We start from the raw sequence: 16770 nt of genomic DNA, 5'->3' as shown, positions 1-16770 counted from the left end.
CGCGTCATATACTATAATAAAATGTCCATGTCTGATGAATATTTCTTACTCAAAATGTTAAAATGTCCATGTCTGATGAATATTTCTTACTCAAAATGTTATGTAAAAATCGTGTAATCGTAAGTATTCTAAGCTGAGTAAGTATAACACAGGCTGTTAATTTTCTGCTTCAGATCGATTGATATCTAAATATAAAACAAAACACTTATTCTTTGGGAAAGAAAAACAAATCTCTTACATAAAGTAATATGCTAAGTATAAACGTCTATATTGTGTAATTCATTTATATAATTGTTTAAACAATTATATAAAGTATGTTCCCTATTGGAATTTTGAAAACAAGGGTAATTCATTTGTATTTTACAATTATCTAAAACACATACATTTGGTAAAATGTAATACATCTAAGTTAGAAGGTTTTTTGTTTTTATAAACACATCTACAATTATAAGACTACTCCTGATTGTATATGTATGGATTGTTTATTAAGTTGTTTCAGTTTGTGAGTATAAAAACAAAAACAATATGAATATAATTTTATTCAGTTATTTAACGACATCAATACTGTAAATTAATTTCCCCAACTTTTTCAGCAAGTCATATACAAGACTATACAACAAACAACTCATATCCAACCATAGTAATAGCTAACACAGATAGGGCATACCAGAAAAAAAAAATCATCGATATTAGCATTTACATGATCACAGTATTGTAGATTCACGTTTTGTGTATTTGCAGAAAAATATGTTTTTTTGGGAAAATTTACAACTTGGATTCAAATGGTGATAAATGAAAATTCATATTGTTTTCTTAAAAAAAAGATTTTACCACATGGTTCAATATACAATAAAATTGAGAATGGAAATGGGAAATGTATCAAAGAGACAACAACCAGACCATAGAAAAAACAACAGCGGGAACCTACTGTTGATAAAAAGGGCAAAGACTAATGATGGTGCATTAGCTAAGATGAATAAAAAATATCTAAACATGCCTTATTTTGATTAAATCATTTTTTGAAGTCAAATAGTGTAATAATTATTCTCTTTTAGCAGATTGGTTGTGTCAATTTTGTCAAAATAGGTCTAGAACATCGTTGATGAATAATTTTCATGAAAATGAAAAAATCGACTTCATTTAAGGTAGATTGATGGTATACCGCCATCTTGGATTGTACAATCACAGTAAAAAATCGGTCTAGTTATTTGCCTAAATCTGCAAATTTGGAGACAGATTTGCAATTCAATTGTTAGAAGATTTTTATATTCAAAGAAAACTTGTTAATTAATTGTATTATACAAAATATTTTAACAAATATCACTTTCTTTGGTTTTAAAATCATTTTTTTCAAATGAGCCATTTAAGGGTAGATAACTCTTTTATTACAAAATTTATACTGGGCTAATAGGAATTTTTTTCATATTTACTTGTAGCAAGAAAACAAGTTCGGTGACACCATGTTTTCTTTTTATTTTCTTAAAACATATTATGAAACCTTTCTTCTCACAATTTATTTCAAAATTCTATCTCATAGAATTTTTTTTATGCACACTAATGTGTTTTTTCATGAACAAACTAACCAAATTTTGGCAATTTTCAACAACTCATAGCTTGAAAAATAGCACGGTGACCCATACTTTTTATTAAATTTTTGAAAAGAGCATAATAAAATCTTCATTTAGGCAAATTATAAAAAAAATCTGTCTCAAAAAATATATACTGGTGATCTACCTTAAATCGTATTCATGTGACATTTAATTTAACCTATAGCTGCAGTAGAGTTACGCGTTAACAAGGCATGTTCGGCTATAAAAAGTAAAAGAAAATTTACATTGACAGTGAAGCTCTATTGAACCATTTGGAGCTGATTCGATCCACAAAAGCTCATTTTTATACATGTTAAACAATGATTAACTTATTTTGTTAAACTATAATATGAAATCAATCAGACCTAGTATATATCAAATTCAACATGTTCACTATCTATTTATTATGATATTTATATCTATATATGGTTATATGACAAACGAGGAATTATTTACAAAACTTAGTTTGACACTTCGATTTTTTAAATAAGGTTTAAGGCAGATCCTTTAGAATTCATAGGAACTCATCGTTTAGTTAGATTACTCAAGAGAACATACATGTTTCTGCTTTAATACAACTGACCAAAAATATAAGTTCTGATTTATTGGCATATTTTCAATTCTTCTGATTTCGGAGACAAAAGTTTTACCACACAATTTTAACACCTTACTATATATATGCCACAATTACCATATTGAACTTTCACAGTTAAAAAAATATTTGCAGTCATCTTAACTATGCTTTCGTTGATAAATTATTCGAACTAAAGTTCATCTAAACTTTGTATTGTCTTCTTAAATTGTCTACTCATTGGCAGCTCAATATTGTTTGCACGGCAAATAAGCATAGTGATTGGAGAAAAAATAATTAAACGCACAAGCAATTTTCTCATAATGATTAACAAAAACTTATTAAGCATTGATTATTTTATGAAAGGATGACATTTTGTTACTTATCTTTATTTAAAAGCGAAATATTCAAAATAGCAAAAGACAACTAACATTTGAACTAATAAAGAAAAATATATGTCCACATAAAACTGACGTGTTATTCTATTCATCTAATTCAGAAAGTCTCATATATCAAGCCCTTTACCACCATCCTTCATGGTTTTCTAGCTTCTGACTTGATTTATCTGTAGAAAATCGTATACTATCAATATCAATTGATATATCCTCATTCCATAGATATTTGTTTTGCCTTTCTTTCTCTGTAACATCTTTTGATTCCGGTTTATAGGATGACATAACTGACCCGAGGGTTTCACCGAAGACACTTAATAATATATCTGTGAAGCCATATTGTGATTCAATGTGTTTGTTTCGAACTGATGTTATACCGACATTTAATGTAGCATTCAACATGGTCATCAAAATCCATAGTAAAAATAATACAAATAGAAAATAATAAACCCTACCAAGGATCGGTTCGATCGAAAACAAGTCGTTAATGCTGTTTTTACCAATTATAGCATTGATCAAAGTTGTTGACGAAACGAACAAGTCTTTGTATGTTTCCAAATATCGACCGAAAAAGAGATGTCCGGATAAAATAAATGCAGTATATACCAGGAAGGAAATTACAAAACATCCACAAAGATCTCGGCTAACATTGGAAAGTACATTCCCCATTTGATTTATTCTTTCATTGTAGCTAAGAATTCTCATAATTCGGAATGTTGTCAGACATATTGTAAATGCCAGAAAAACATTAAATAACTCATCCCATGATGCTATGTGACTAAAGTTTACAAATTTGTTTTTATTCTTTTCAAATTCATCCATTGCAGCATTGATCATTATCCACCTAACAACGTACATTATACTACAGATAAAGAATAAAATCATTATTAATACGTCAAGAATGTGCCATAAATCTCTGTACGACTTTCTCCAATGCTGACAAAGGAACACGATTTTTCTTACTGCGAAAACAACCATGCCAATAACAAGAATTATTTCACATATAAAAACGAACAGTCCAAGACTTCCAATATGCTGATAAGGCCTGAACGGTTGAATTGTAAAACTTGTGATTACGCCTCCAGTTTCTGGAAATTCGCTCAAAAACGTAACATAAGTAAAAACATTATCATTGGCGTTGTACAAGGTAAACTCGGTAAATATAGCTCTCGTCTGACGGTCTATCCAGGTGTATTTGTATAAATCCCCGAGAATTACTCGTGAAATGTTGTAATTGACAACAAATTCGGCTATATAGCCCCCTCCACTGTAATAAGAATGTAACCCATTGACCGGAAGTCCCCATATGTCAGCAGAGGATACAAACTTCCATGCAGCAAACGTCATATTGTAGACTGATTGACCTCTAATACATGGAGGTGACTCCCATCCAACACAGTAGCTGTTATCATCTTCTGAGTGGATAGAATACTTCTCATAACAAGTGGTAATATTATCCCATAATTGTGTCTTACATGGTTCTTCAAAAAATAAAAAAATAACAAACATTAATTTGATATTCGATATATTTGAAAATCCATGTGAGCATCCATAGTTTAAAGCAAATAATGATAAAATATCTAATCTAAATATGTTGACATCTTTTCTATTTTTGGTTTCTTATGTATCGCTTCTTAGTGTTCTCATATAAAAACATTAAAAGGATCAGTAAAAGATTTCGCTTTTATTTTCAAGCTTTCAAAATTACTTATAGCCCCCAATTTTCTGACATTTATCAAAATAAATCTCTTTTTTTTTAATTTCTAATCAGCCCAGTGTAGTAGCTAGTTTTTATCCAATTTTGCATCTTATTTCTAAATTAATAAATAGTATTTCATTTCATTTAGCCATTCGTTTAGTTTGATTGAGCTTTTGATTTTGCCATTTGATTATGGACTTTCCTGTTTGATTTTCCGTGCAAGTAAGTATTTTTGTGATTTTACTTTGTACATTATAGTCCGTTTGACTTCTATAAATCTTCAGAAAATATTTCTTAAAAATTCATCTTTAAAAAAAAAGTAAGTTAATGTATGATATATACGAAACTCTGACTATAAATATCATAATTTTGAACCAATAATCAATAAATTACTCATTAGGACTCTATGATACAAAATACTTTTGTCAAAGGGTCAAAGTAAATACTTTGTCAAAATTTTATGAAACTTAAACTAGCCAAATTAATTTTAGGGAAGGTGTTGCGTACCACTTTCACTATAACAATTCTGGTTTTTCTCAATTAATGTGACCACATACATTCTAAGTATATTTTATTTACTCACTAATGTTCTGGTAGTGTTCGATTCTCATTTTTCATTTAATTCGTTAGAAATTGTATAATTCAAACGTTTTGCATTTGGAAAACAGAAATGACAAATATTTGAAGGGCTTTTTTAACAAAACAATGGATGTGCCAGGAGAGCAAAACGGTTTGCATCGGAGATGGATTGTAACAATGTCAAACCTGAACACCTTAAAATTAAAGTGTATACAAAACTCATGACTCAAGCAAAGCCAATGAAGAATGCATAAAATATTTATATCTTTAGTAAATACAATTCTTTCTTACCTTCAACTGTCCTAACTTGTCTAAGTCTCATAGGTCCAATTCTAACATTATCTTGATCTTGCAAAAACAACCTTTCATTGGCCGTCAGCTTGTATCCATTACTTTGATATCGAGGAAAAAGAAATGGAACAAGGGTCTGGTCAACCCAGGCATAGAAATCTGATGCAGTTTTTACCTGAAATTTACAAGCACTTTAAAGGTATTTTTTCGTGACGTTTCAATAAATCAAATGTTATTGACGGTCATAACCTTTGATTCTTCATGTTATAAAATTCAGCTTAATATTCTTACCAATAAGGAGTCATCAACATTAACGGAAGCAATATAACTAAAAACAAATTTGATATTTGATTAAACAATGTTTTTGAAAATTCAAAATCCTCTGAGGTCTTGGTAAAACCAAAGGGACGAAAAGTTATAGCCAAATCCGCACAAAAACCAAATTTATGTTTGAAAAAGATGCATTCTTAATGTGATGATTTCCAAATCTAAGTTACAGCCAATTTCAACAAACCAATACACGTATTTCCAAAACCTACTTGACTGTTGATACACTATCTATCAGTCGATGTTTGACCTCTTTTAAAATATTTGTGTACCTCTGTTATAACCCTTCCGACCAGAACAGTTCTCTTGTTCAAAAACAAACATATTTCCTCCAGGTAAGAACTTCTTAGTATTACTTTATACATGTACATGTTATTCACACATGCTATATAAGTTTGTATATTGTTAAAATTTATATGGTATCTGTAACAATTGTTTTAAGAAAATAAAATATTCAGTTCAGTTCAGGAACTTTTATCTTCGTTAATACATTTCAGTTTAAAAAAAAATAAGCACCAAGTTATGGGCTTAATTTTTTTTTTGTTATTATACAATAGAAGAATTGCAATACCTGATTAAACATAACTGTTCCATCCCCAGCGGATACATTGAGTGGTGTAACAAGTTGTTGCTGAAGATGTTGGTTTATGTTGTACCACCTAGTATCCCTGTTACTGAAACTAACACAATACAAAACAGCCAGGAAGATCATATATAGCACTAGTTCAATAAATTTCATTTGAATTGTAAGTCGTTGCTGTCTTTCTTCTTTCATTTTTGCAATAACTTCCGATTTCTGTGGAACAATATTCTTTTTGTAGATGTCTAATGAAATAAAAATAAAAAGTATAGTATCAGTGAACCTAGCTTTTCTCCGGAGTAATGTATTACAAATTATATTTACATTGAAACCTGGCTAAACCGAATCCTGCTAAAATCGAAAACCTGTATAAACCAAACATTTTCTAAAGCACTGTCATATCAAATTGTATGCGTTGTGAACCTGATCAAACCGAACATAAGCCAAAACCAAACACAATCTTTAGTCCCGAAGAGGTTCGGTTTAAACAGGTTTCACTGTATAAATGAAATGCAACGTTTATAAATCATTCACACTCATTCATCATATTGTAAACACATTGGTTTATTTTTAAATCAAAAAGTATTATTTAATATGAATGAGCAATCACCGTATTTGATTATTAACTACATAAATAAATTTGCATTTATTTCGATGTGCAAATGCATGTTTCGTTCTGTATTATTTTGAGAGGTGGGTAAGAAACTTATTCACTGAATACATCCATAAATTGGAGTTTTAAAGCCCTGCTCTACAACAACATAAATTAAGTTATTTCAAAAACAAAAATCATTATGCAGTTACATAAACTGAATCGGCACGACTCAACTCAATGTAGTAAGAAATATTCCCTCACGTAAATCTCAAGTTCTTTATCTGAGTTTTGCTCTACCTTTTGTGCTTTTTTATATATAATTTTAAATACAATGTTTTTTAAAGTCACTGATGGAACGTTTTGAGCAGTAAAATTTATAATGTTCTTACCTAAAAGATATGTCACTGGTGTTACTGTGCGTCTCTTGGTCTCCAAAAGAACCTTTGCTCTGTCGTATTTGATATAACTTTCGTTGTGACTTTTGAAAATCCAGGATAGTATGACTGATATTACTATTATCTGAAAACATATAAAAATAAGTCTTATAATGCTTTACAAACCGATTTATTTAACTTTTTCAACATACACTTGTCTCAATTTTGGAAACAAAATTTAATCCTGATATCTATGATGATTTAAAACTGACTGATTCCGACTTTTCAATAATTTAACCTTCATGGGAGAATATTAATACAATTTTTTATGATAAAGCTTATTATTCATTTGTTCTTCGTTTATTTAGATTTAGAAATTATTTCGTCATAATTTTAATATATAAAATCACAAAACGTGCGTCTTTGTTCGTTCATTAAGTATTGCTTTTTTCCTCTTATAAAGAATTATTTATTTAATTTCTTTTTGGCTGCGCCCAAATTTTGGCATTCTTGATGGACGTTACGTTTGTGACCTTACCATCTCATATATTATTATTTTTTACATAAAACCCATTTTGATTTCCTTAATTAACTTCTGAATGGTTTGTAAACGATTTTAAATTACTCAGTTTCACATATTTGTAAAATACCTTCAGCGGATCTACTACGAACATTGATTCGAAGAACGACAAAAAGAATGAAAGCAGCCATTGCTCGGATTTAGTTTTTCCCCACTCCATACTGTAGAGAATAAGAAAAAATCCAGACACAATCACTGCCGAGGTCACTATAAACCATGCAATATATCTGCACCAAAATGGGAGGGATGCATTAACACCATGTACTATTAAGTCGTCTGTTCGCTTCTCATTAGCTGGTTTTTGCGAAGGTTCCGACTTCCAATTGCGTGCCTTTGTGTCTTTATTTCTACAAATTTGTCGACATTTTGAATTTTTGTATAAGTACGTCACCAGAAATATTGGAGGAGCAGCTATTAGCGCACTTATGAATGATATATATATTCCAGACAATGAAAGTTCAATTGGTCCCACTGCAAATCTACCTCCGGTATCTTGCCCGTAAAACATAGCATTAGCAATCATTGTCAAAAATAACAATGTTAAACAGCATGCTAAACGTTCTATCCGCGTAAAGTTACTGTCTTCTGGTCTGATGGCTACTGACAGCCACATATGTTTATCCACTGTGTTTTCCCGTGTCCTTTCGTAGAACAGAGACGAAAAATTATGTGTCTCTGAATTATTAGTAAGAGGAATCGAACAGTCAATGCATCCGTCATCGTGGTCCAAGGACAACCATTGGTTACACATGAAAAGGAGCCTTTAAATTGTATGAATAAAATTAACACTTGTTTAATTTACAGTTTACTTTATACGATACACTTTATATGTATATTTAGAATAACATTTTGGTTACATATTACTTGCAGTACTAATAGACTTATATTGACGATTGCAAAAGATTATATTTCCTGAGATAAAGCTTTTCTCTGCAGTTCATATTGCTCAGTCTTTTGGTTTTTTATGTTTTGTTTACGGTTGTTTGTCCGTTTGTCTTTATTTTTTTACCAATGGTGTTGTCATTTTATTTTGACCTATCAGAGTTTGATTGTCCTTTTGGTATCTGTCGGTTCTCGTTTACTTCAGAGAGTCCACATTTCATTTAACATCTTTTATCAATTGTTATTTGGATGGAGAGTTGTCTCATTGACACTCACATCACATCTTCCTATATTTATATAAGATATACATTATGCTAAAGTCATCTATTTAAACACTATCAATGTATTTAATATTTATATATAATAATAAAAAAATGTTTTTTTCATTCTATATATACCTAATAATTTAAATGATATTTTTTTTCATTTTTCAACGACGTTTACTGTAGTCTAGTTGAACTGTAGTTGTCCATTCGTTGGATGTGTTATATTATTTGATTTTGCCATTTGATTATAGACTTTCCATTTAGTATTTTGCTTGGAGTTCAGAATTTTTGTGATTTTACTTTTTTCAAGGTTATTTGATTTACCTCTCGTCCGTTTGCAAATCCTCTATTGTAATCTTATTTAGATACCAAGATGCAGCGTTTCCTTGCCCACTATTATCGTGCCAAATCCTTAATGCAGATGGATCATTAATTTTACTTGGTGCACTCATAACAAATTTTCTAATACTACCAACTCCAAAACCCTAAAACATTGTAAATAGTTATAGTATATAATTATAATTGGATAGTAAATCATTAAATAACAAACTAGTATCTCATTATTTGTAACACAAAAGAAATATCATGTATATGATTTGGCCTTTGTGCTATTATATACTTCTTTTTTACATAGTTTTTTTTTAGTGATTAACATTATGACACAATGTTGACCGCTATACCCCTTTTTGACATTTTTACCTTTTATGTCTATTGGTTTTTTCACGCATCTTTGTCAATATAATGGAGTTTGAAGCGACTGTTATACAAGTGAGAATTTAAGCTAGCCATAAAACCAGGTTCAATACACCATTTTCTACATAAGACAATGCCTGTACCAAGTCAGGAATATGACAGTTGTTATCCATTCGTTTGATGTGTTTGAGCTTTTGATTTTGCCATTAAACATTCCGTTTTGAATTTTCTTCAATGTTCGGTGTTTTTGGAATTTTACTTTTTCCATAAAAGTCTAGTATGTGTTATGTGCTTTTTTTGACATTCCTTTATATATCTAATAAGCATAGTTTTTAAATTTTCATTTTTGGCAACTAATTACACTCTCTATCTTAATTTCAGAGATCGAAAGTATGATAATTGGACAACAACCATTCAATTAAAAACCACATGGTCTTTCGATAGGTCACAAGGTAAAGGTTGTAGAACCCTTCTAAGGTAAACGTGAAATTTTCAGATCTTAACATAACCTCAAAATAAAGGTCTTACAATACTGGATATTTTCGCCGTTTATATTGGTCTGATATCTAAATATTAAAAAAAAAAAACATATTTTGAAAAAAATATCTCCTCGTAACTCAGTTTTGGGTTTATGCTTTGAATGAAGAACTCTTTCAGGGGAACATTGTACACAGTAATTGTACTTCTCTTGTCGTTTTTTAACACTAAAGCTTGAAATAAAAGAGTAACAACTTTTTATTACATGACCTTCGACATAGGGTGCAAATGAAAGGTCGCGTGAACTTATTAAGATTATTGGTGCAGATCCAATGTCAAAACGACTTCCGGTTACCGAAATATTTTGTTTTTTTAATTTATTGTATTTATTTTTCAAAGGAAATTTACTTTTAAACGGGTTTAATAACAAACAAGTTGTTTTTGTTTTTCACTATTCATCTATCATATGTGTCTGTACATGTTTTTTTCAGATCGGTTTTATCTGTAACAATTTTAAACAAATGTGTAGGGCATTTAACTCTTCACCTTACAATTACATTCCGTAACACATTGATCTAACCTGTTTTGTACTTACTTCATGTGTGCCGTCGTCTAAGGTTCTAGTCTCTGTAGAGACATGTTTTTGAGTGGCTGGATCACCATCAATTATCTGAAAATGAACCTTGGACTTGGTACCAGCATGCCTATGTAGACCTGTGTACACCGTAAGAATGTAGAGGTACTCATCATACGGTCCATTATCAATAAGGTAGGATAAGGCCCACTGTATATAAAAGTAAGTACATTTTTAACTGGTGTAAAATATTACTTAACTATACTTCAACAGGTTCTGCATTTATTATTATCAATAAATTTGAATGTTCCATATTCGTTACATCTGGCTTCAATCACTTATTATTTTTATTTTATTTTCAAACTTGTATTGTAATTCGTAGAATTGAAATGGCATTGTCATTCTTCATTTGTAGCATACCAAAGGAAAGGAACACAGCTTTATTTGCTACGACATTCAACTCAGATTGAAAAACTAAAAACGTGTCATATATTACTAGATTTATAAAAATGTAATTTACCCTGTGGTGATCCGCTCTGTCTTGCCTATATGCCCATACACAAATAAGGAGGTACACAAGTATAAGAGATATAACAGTTGCAAAAACGCCAGCGTTGTTTTTCAAGTCGAATTTGTTAAATACGCTACCAAAGTCAATGGTGTTTGGTGGAACGTAAAATGTTGTGGCGAAACTGTTTCCTGGTGGATTGGAACATTCACATACTGTTTCGTTTATTGTCGACGATGACGAAAACTAAAACGAGAACACACGGTTTATTATCATTATCAACTATCAGAATACTGGCGACAAGGAGATACCTAATGGTGATATATTTGATTAAACTACAGAAGGAGTGAACGATTGGTTATTTCTCCATTAAAAGGTTTAGAACTTTGATATGGCTTTCACTAATAGTAAGTATTCTTCGAAACGATACTTTAAAAAAAAAATCTAATTCAGAAATAATTCATGGGGGTTGGAATATATCGTGATTTTACCACGGGTGTGCCCTTTAAGACAATTATTTAATTCTGAGCGATAGCGAGGTGTAAACTATCGGCATAAAGCTTAAGGGACAACCTGTGGTTAAATCACGATATATTCAAGCTCCCAATGGCCATAAAATATTTCGATTCTAATAGGACACATATGGCTATTGTTTTGGATCAAAGCGCTCTATGTGGAGGAAAATATTTGCCGTTGCCATAAATAAACGCACTATTAAATTTGCGTAAGAGAACGGAGCAAACTAAGATAGTGTCATGCTTAAAGTTTTTACAATAACGTATTTAGATAGTTTTGGGTGAATTTAAATTATAATTTACTTATAATGTCTTATATGTTTTAAAAAAAAAATCGGCTTACACCTCATTAAGCATCGTTTGTTTACGTTTCCTTGTTGTGATGATATTTTTTGGCAAGCATGTATTTTCCCCTAAAATGCTCAAATTCTTACGACATCGTTCTATGACGTCGGGTATCTCATTCATAAAAAAACATATGACGTGGGAGTACGATTGGAACATCCTGACAATATATTCATATTTTACCACGGGTGTGTACTCAAACCGTTTGAAGGACGTTATGTTATAGATTATGCATATTTTAAGGTTTTTCTTGTCGTAGAACACACCAAGGGGAGTTCTACGACAAGAAAAACCTTAAAATATGCATTATCTGACTTATATACCGTCAAAAAAATAATAATTTTATAAAGATTTGTAAAATTAAGTATCCTATTATACCGACAACACTTAAGTGGGGTATTCCTTTCTAATGCGTTAAGGTTTTAATACGCCCTGCGGCTCATGTAGAATGTGAAATAAAACTCACTAAATAATTTAGATATAAACCTTTTAAAAAATATTATCCATACACAATAAAAATATAACTGTAACTGCATGAAGTAAGATACAAACGTATTTTTACCATCCGATAATGGTGTATGACAAATACAAGACACATTGTAAGTAATTTAGTGTACCACTCAGCTTATCGAAAGGGGGAGGAGGTAATTGTTATTTCTATCGCGGAAAAGTGGTTATTTTTTAACAATTTTACTTGAATCGAATGAAAAATTCAGAAAGATTGTCTTTTGAATAGCATTACATTTTATTAAAAGATAATCAGGATATAATTATATACCCTCCGCACCCGACCTTTTCGTGAGCTACGTTAATGGTATTCAATAGAATATAAGATTATCTTATTAGTTGATCATTTGATAGAGTAAAAGGTATACATAAATTTTTAAAAGTTAAGAACTGACACGAAGACGAATATAAAAGTATGTAGGTCACAGTATGATTTCCTAGTCAGTGTGTATCGTTCTGAACATGCATGAAATATGTGCCACTGGACGTTAAGCAAACAACCAAAATTCAATCATTCTATTCAGTTTGACTCAATAAGATTTTCAAAATCTTACACACCAATATGTTTAATCTTGATTTATTTTATGAAAGTCTACATTAAAATTCATCTGACATATATGATAATGTTTCTTTATTGTAGCGATAAATAAACAAAACTTAACGTTATTTGTTTCTAAAATTAAAATGCTGGACTACAATGACGGTTTCCTTTACACCTATCATCGATTGAACTTTAAAAATAAATTTCCAAATCGGCAACAAAAAACTATTACACGAATAAAGTTTTGAGGTGCATCATAGATTGCATGTTTATCAAGGACAATTATGACCTCACACATGTCATTATTTTATGCCTTGGAGCATATATCATTGAAACATGGTATCGTCCGGGTTGATTCTGAAAAAGAATGACCTGTCGTTCTGAAAGAAGATAACTCCATATAGGTATATAAGTTAGAATTTAACTTTTTTGCTGTTTAAATGATACGAATATCTAGCTATGGGTTACATGGTTTTGTTGAGAACTTAAAAATAGTTATCACTATCATAAATTAATGTATATGTTCCTCGTCACGAATCACGTTAGTTGGTACCCTTGTTTCTATCTCAATGTTTTACTTCCTTGCGTTTAATTGAAGACTGTTGTTGGTCTCTTACATATACACCTATATGACTTGTATTTTGCGTTGTTGCCAACATGACATTAACATCGTCTTTATTTCATTTTAAAAACAATGAAAATACTTTACAAAATGGATTTTGAAATTGTTATTTCAGGAGTTTGGTAATGTAAATAATGTAATTCTGAAATAAAAATCTATTTGTTGTATTCGTTAGTATCACTAACCAGCAACACAATAAGTAATGAACAGTTCTTACCTTACATGATGATTTATCCCATTTCTCATTTACAGTATCCCAAACCCGACAACCTGCCGTGGCACCAATCATTTCATATTCTACAATGGTTGTACTTAACGCTCGTCGTTTTCTTGTTGATATGTCAGTTGCTGGTGCCTCTAAAACACGCAATTCAACTCAACAGTAATGCACAAAAGTAGAAAAAACTATGAAACACCTTAACAATAGCGAACAGCCAATTTTAGTATCATTTAGACACATGTTGTCAAGTTTAATGTTTACAATAATTCAGAATGAACAATGTGTTTTATATAAGTGGTTAAATCTATTTTTTTCTTCTTCTACTCAATTTTATTTTCACATATTTTTTCTTAATGTGTTTACTTCGTATGGTGCATATCAGAACGAAGTTGTATGCTTGTTCTTCCGTCGTTTGAAAGTAAAAATGTGGTATTGCTATGCATTTACTTTTCTATATTTGCTAGGGGTATAGGGGGGGGGGGGGTTGCAATATCATAGTTTAGTACGGCGTTCATTATCAATGAACTAGTATATATTTATTCTTTAGGGGCCAGATGAAGGACTCTCCCCATTTCCATTCTCAATTTTAATGTTTATTTACATATTGATTTTTAACAGCCCTTATGTGAAAGAGTTGACACTTTGTGATCGGATGCTTGTGTTTTACCTTTTTCGACATTATTGTCTTTTTTCCCCCAATTTACGATTTCGTAATCCTCTGTTTGCTTTAAATAAGGACAAAAGTAGTATACCGCTGCTCAATCGCCATAAATCAATTTAACGAAACTAAATCCGGATGCAAACTTAAACCAAAAGAAACACTTCAACTATACAGGAAAACAACAGAAGAACAGTAACAATGAAGTGAAACACAACAAAAACTAACATATATAGAAACTGAAAAAAATTGATAACAACTGACATAGTCCTGACTTGGTACGTGATATTCTAGAAAAACTTTTTTATTGAACCTGTTTTTATGGCTTTTCTTATCTCCTGCCCATACATAAATATTTTAAATACCGCTAAAGGGACAACATTACTTGACGGGAAAACGTAACAAATAAACGCAAAGTACAGAGAAATAACTAGATAAACAATACATAAGATCATAGCAACATTTACTCTACGGAATAACAATGGACCATGAATTTACGATAGTGCACGAGTACACTACAAACGATGAATAGACGACACGAAACATGAATGTATCAACGCCGTAAAAAGAGACGCATTTTTGTGCATTTTTAAAACTATAGTAGATTTATTTTATTGTAGACACGTACATAAATACAATGTTTCAAACTGATTTTGTTTTGTAAGGGTGTTATCAAATCAAAACTGCGTATAAGTAGAAAAATCTTGTTTAAGGGACGACATCAAAATTTCAATGAAGAATAAAAAAAAACCCACCCCCCTCTTTAACTCAATTTGGGAAAAATTGATTGACCAATATGACTATATGTAAAAATCAATGTCGGGAAAACATAACTAGCATTAGTTCACTAATTCAGGGAAAGTGGACGCTATACTAAACTCCAGAACATAAAATAGAAATAAAAGTTTAAAAAAACATACAAGAATTACAAAGGCCGGGGGCTCCTGACTGTTAAATTGCGGCAAGGTTAAACATATTTTGTGAGATTTCAACCCTCTTTCGACACCTCTAGTCAATGTAGAATAAAACAAAAATGTGTCCATAGAAGACGTATGTCCCATCCGCATTATTATTTTCTATGTTCAGTGAACCGTGAAAATGGGATAAAATTTCTAATTTGAAAGATCATATCATAAGGGACACGTGAACTGAGTTTCAAGTTGATTGGATTTCAACTTCATCAAAAACTACCTCGACCACAACTTTAACCTGAAGCGTGACAGATGGACGGACGAACGGACGAACGTACGTACAGACCAGAAAACATAATGCCCATAAATGGGGCATAAAAAAACACACATCAATTCGCACAGTAAAACGTAGTTTAACAGAGGTTCGATTATTATATCACTCCTTGAAAATAAATTTGCAATACATAAATACATCCATACCTAAATATACACGAACTCCGATGTAGACATTATACGGTTGTGTGTATAGTCCACCATCAAAAACAATTTGTATTTCATCAGTCGACACCCAGTCACCTGGTTCTATGGATTTCTTCAAGTTATACGTGTCTTCTGTTGGAGGAGTTTTACTTTGAATATATACAGTGTGGCTCAGGTGATCAACAGCTTTTGTAATACTAAATATAAGGTTGTCTGAAGGAGTTTTCCAGAACAGTTTATACAACAGCATCTGTGATGTTGGTTCAGTTTTATCCATTGGAATTGCGATTTGTATAGATTTCTTTGCTGGCAAATTATTCTGTAGTTTGATTTTGGATGGTATTGCAGCGTTATTTGTGTTATCATTACCAATCGATACAGATACTGTTTTAGATGTTATGAATTTCGATTCCTCATCCCATGAATATGGTGTATGATCATATACCGTTACCTATGATGGAAAAAAGTGCAAAAATGTTTTTCAATAATTAATTATACTGACCAAACTTATATAAAATACATCGACGTAAATTAGCGTTGACAGACAAAACTCGCAGTTGAGTTGGTATTACCAGTATCCCCACCAGAAAGCCTCATTGCGTTCGAAAGATAGAAATAATAGTGTATAGTGTATTAGCCTTCTTGGAAAATTCCGACTAAGCTACTATATATTTTCTATAATTTATAAATTGAATAAACTCTATAAGTATTTGATGACAATAGTTTAAAGTTTGGTACGATAGTCTGAATCTTGTGGAATAGAACCCACATTTTTGTAGGTTTCGATACATAGGATACCAATGTGTGTGGTTTGGTTTGTACTGGTGAACAACGAATTAAGTTGTTAAATGATTTACACATTTGTGACTTCTATACAGACTTCGGTAAATCTGTGAATTCAAATATCAACAAAATCTAAATTCTATTCCAATCCAAACAAAATTGGAAGTAATAAATTAAATGAGTATATGTATGCGTGTCTCAAAACAGATGA

The 16770-nt window shown here is 31.0% G+C and overlaps 2 protein-coding genes across 2 annotated transcripts in view; both read right to left on the bottom strand.

Moving 5' to 3' along the window:
* Positions 1–2637: 2637 nt before the first annotated feature.
* On the bottom strand, positions 2638–9204 carry LOC134725712 (polycystin-1-like protein 2). The gene is made up of 6 exons (XM_063589743.1): positions 9050–9204; positions 7648–8338; positions 7013–7142; positions 6020–6273; positions 5122–5296; positions 2638–4033 (listed from the first exon to the last, which is right to left on the bottom strand). Exons 1-6 carry the CDS (start codon positions 9175–9177, stop codon positions 2682–2684), a joined length of 2730 nt encoding a protein of 909 aa, XP_063445813.1. The 5' UTR covers positions 9178–9204; the 3' UTR covers positions 2638–2681.
* A 738-nt stretch (positions 9205–9942) lies between these two features.
* The window catches only part of LOC134726637 (uncharacterized), a 29983-nt gene continuing 23155 nt past the window's right edge, over positions 9943–16770 (bottom strand). Inside the window, exons 16-20 of the mRNA XM_063591048.1 lie at positions 15777–16227; positions 13725–13864; positions 10990–11223; positions 10491–10679; positions 9943–9984 (exon numbers count right to left, since the gene is read on the bottom strand). Of these exons, the coding sequence (XP_063447118.1) occupies positions 9943–9984; positions 10491–10679; positions 10990–11223; positions 13725–13864; positions 15777–16227 (1056 nt within the window). The remainder of the gene's footprint in view (positions 9985–10490; positions 10680–10989; positions 11224–13724; positions 13865–15776; positions 16228–16770) is intronic.

This window comes from Mytilus trossulus, chromosome 7 (genome assembly GCF_036588685.1).
Source record: "Mytilus trossulus isolate FHL-02 chromosome 7, PNRI_Mtr1.1.1.hap1, whole genome shotgun sequence".
NCBI lineage: Eukaryota > Metazoa > Mollusca > Bivalvia > Mytilida > Mytilidae > Mytilus > Mytilus trossulus.
Note: the sequence above shows the minus strand (reverse complement) of the source record. Positions and strands in the feature narration are given on the sequence as shown.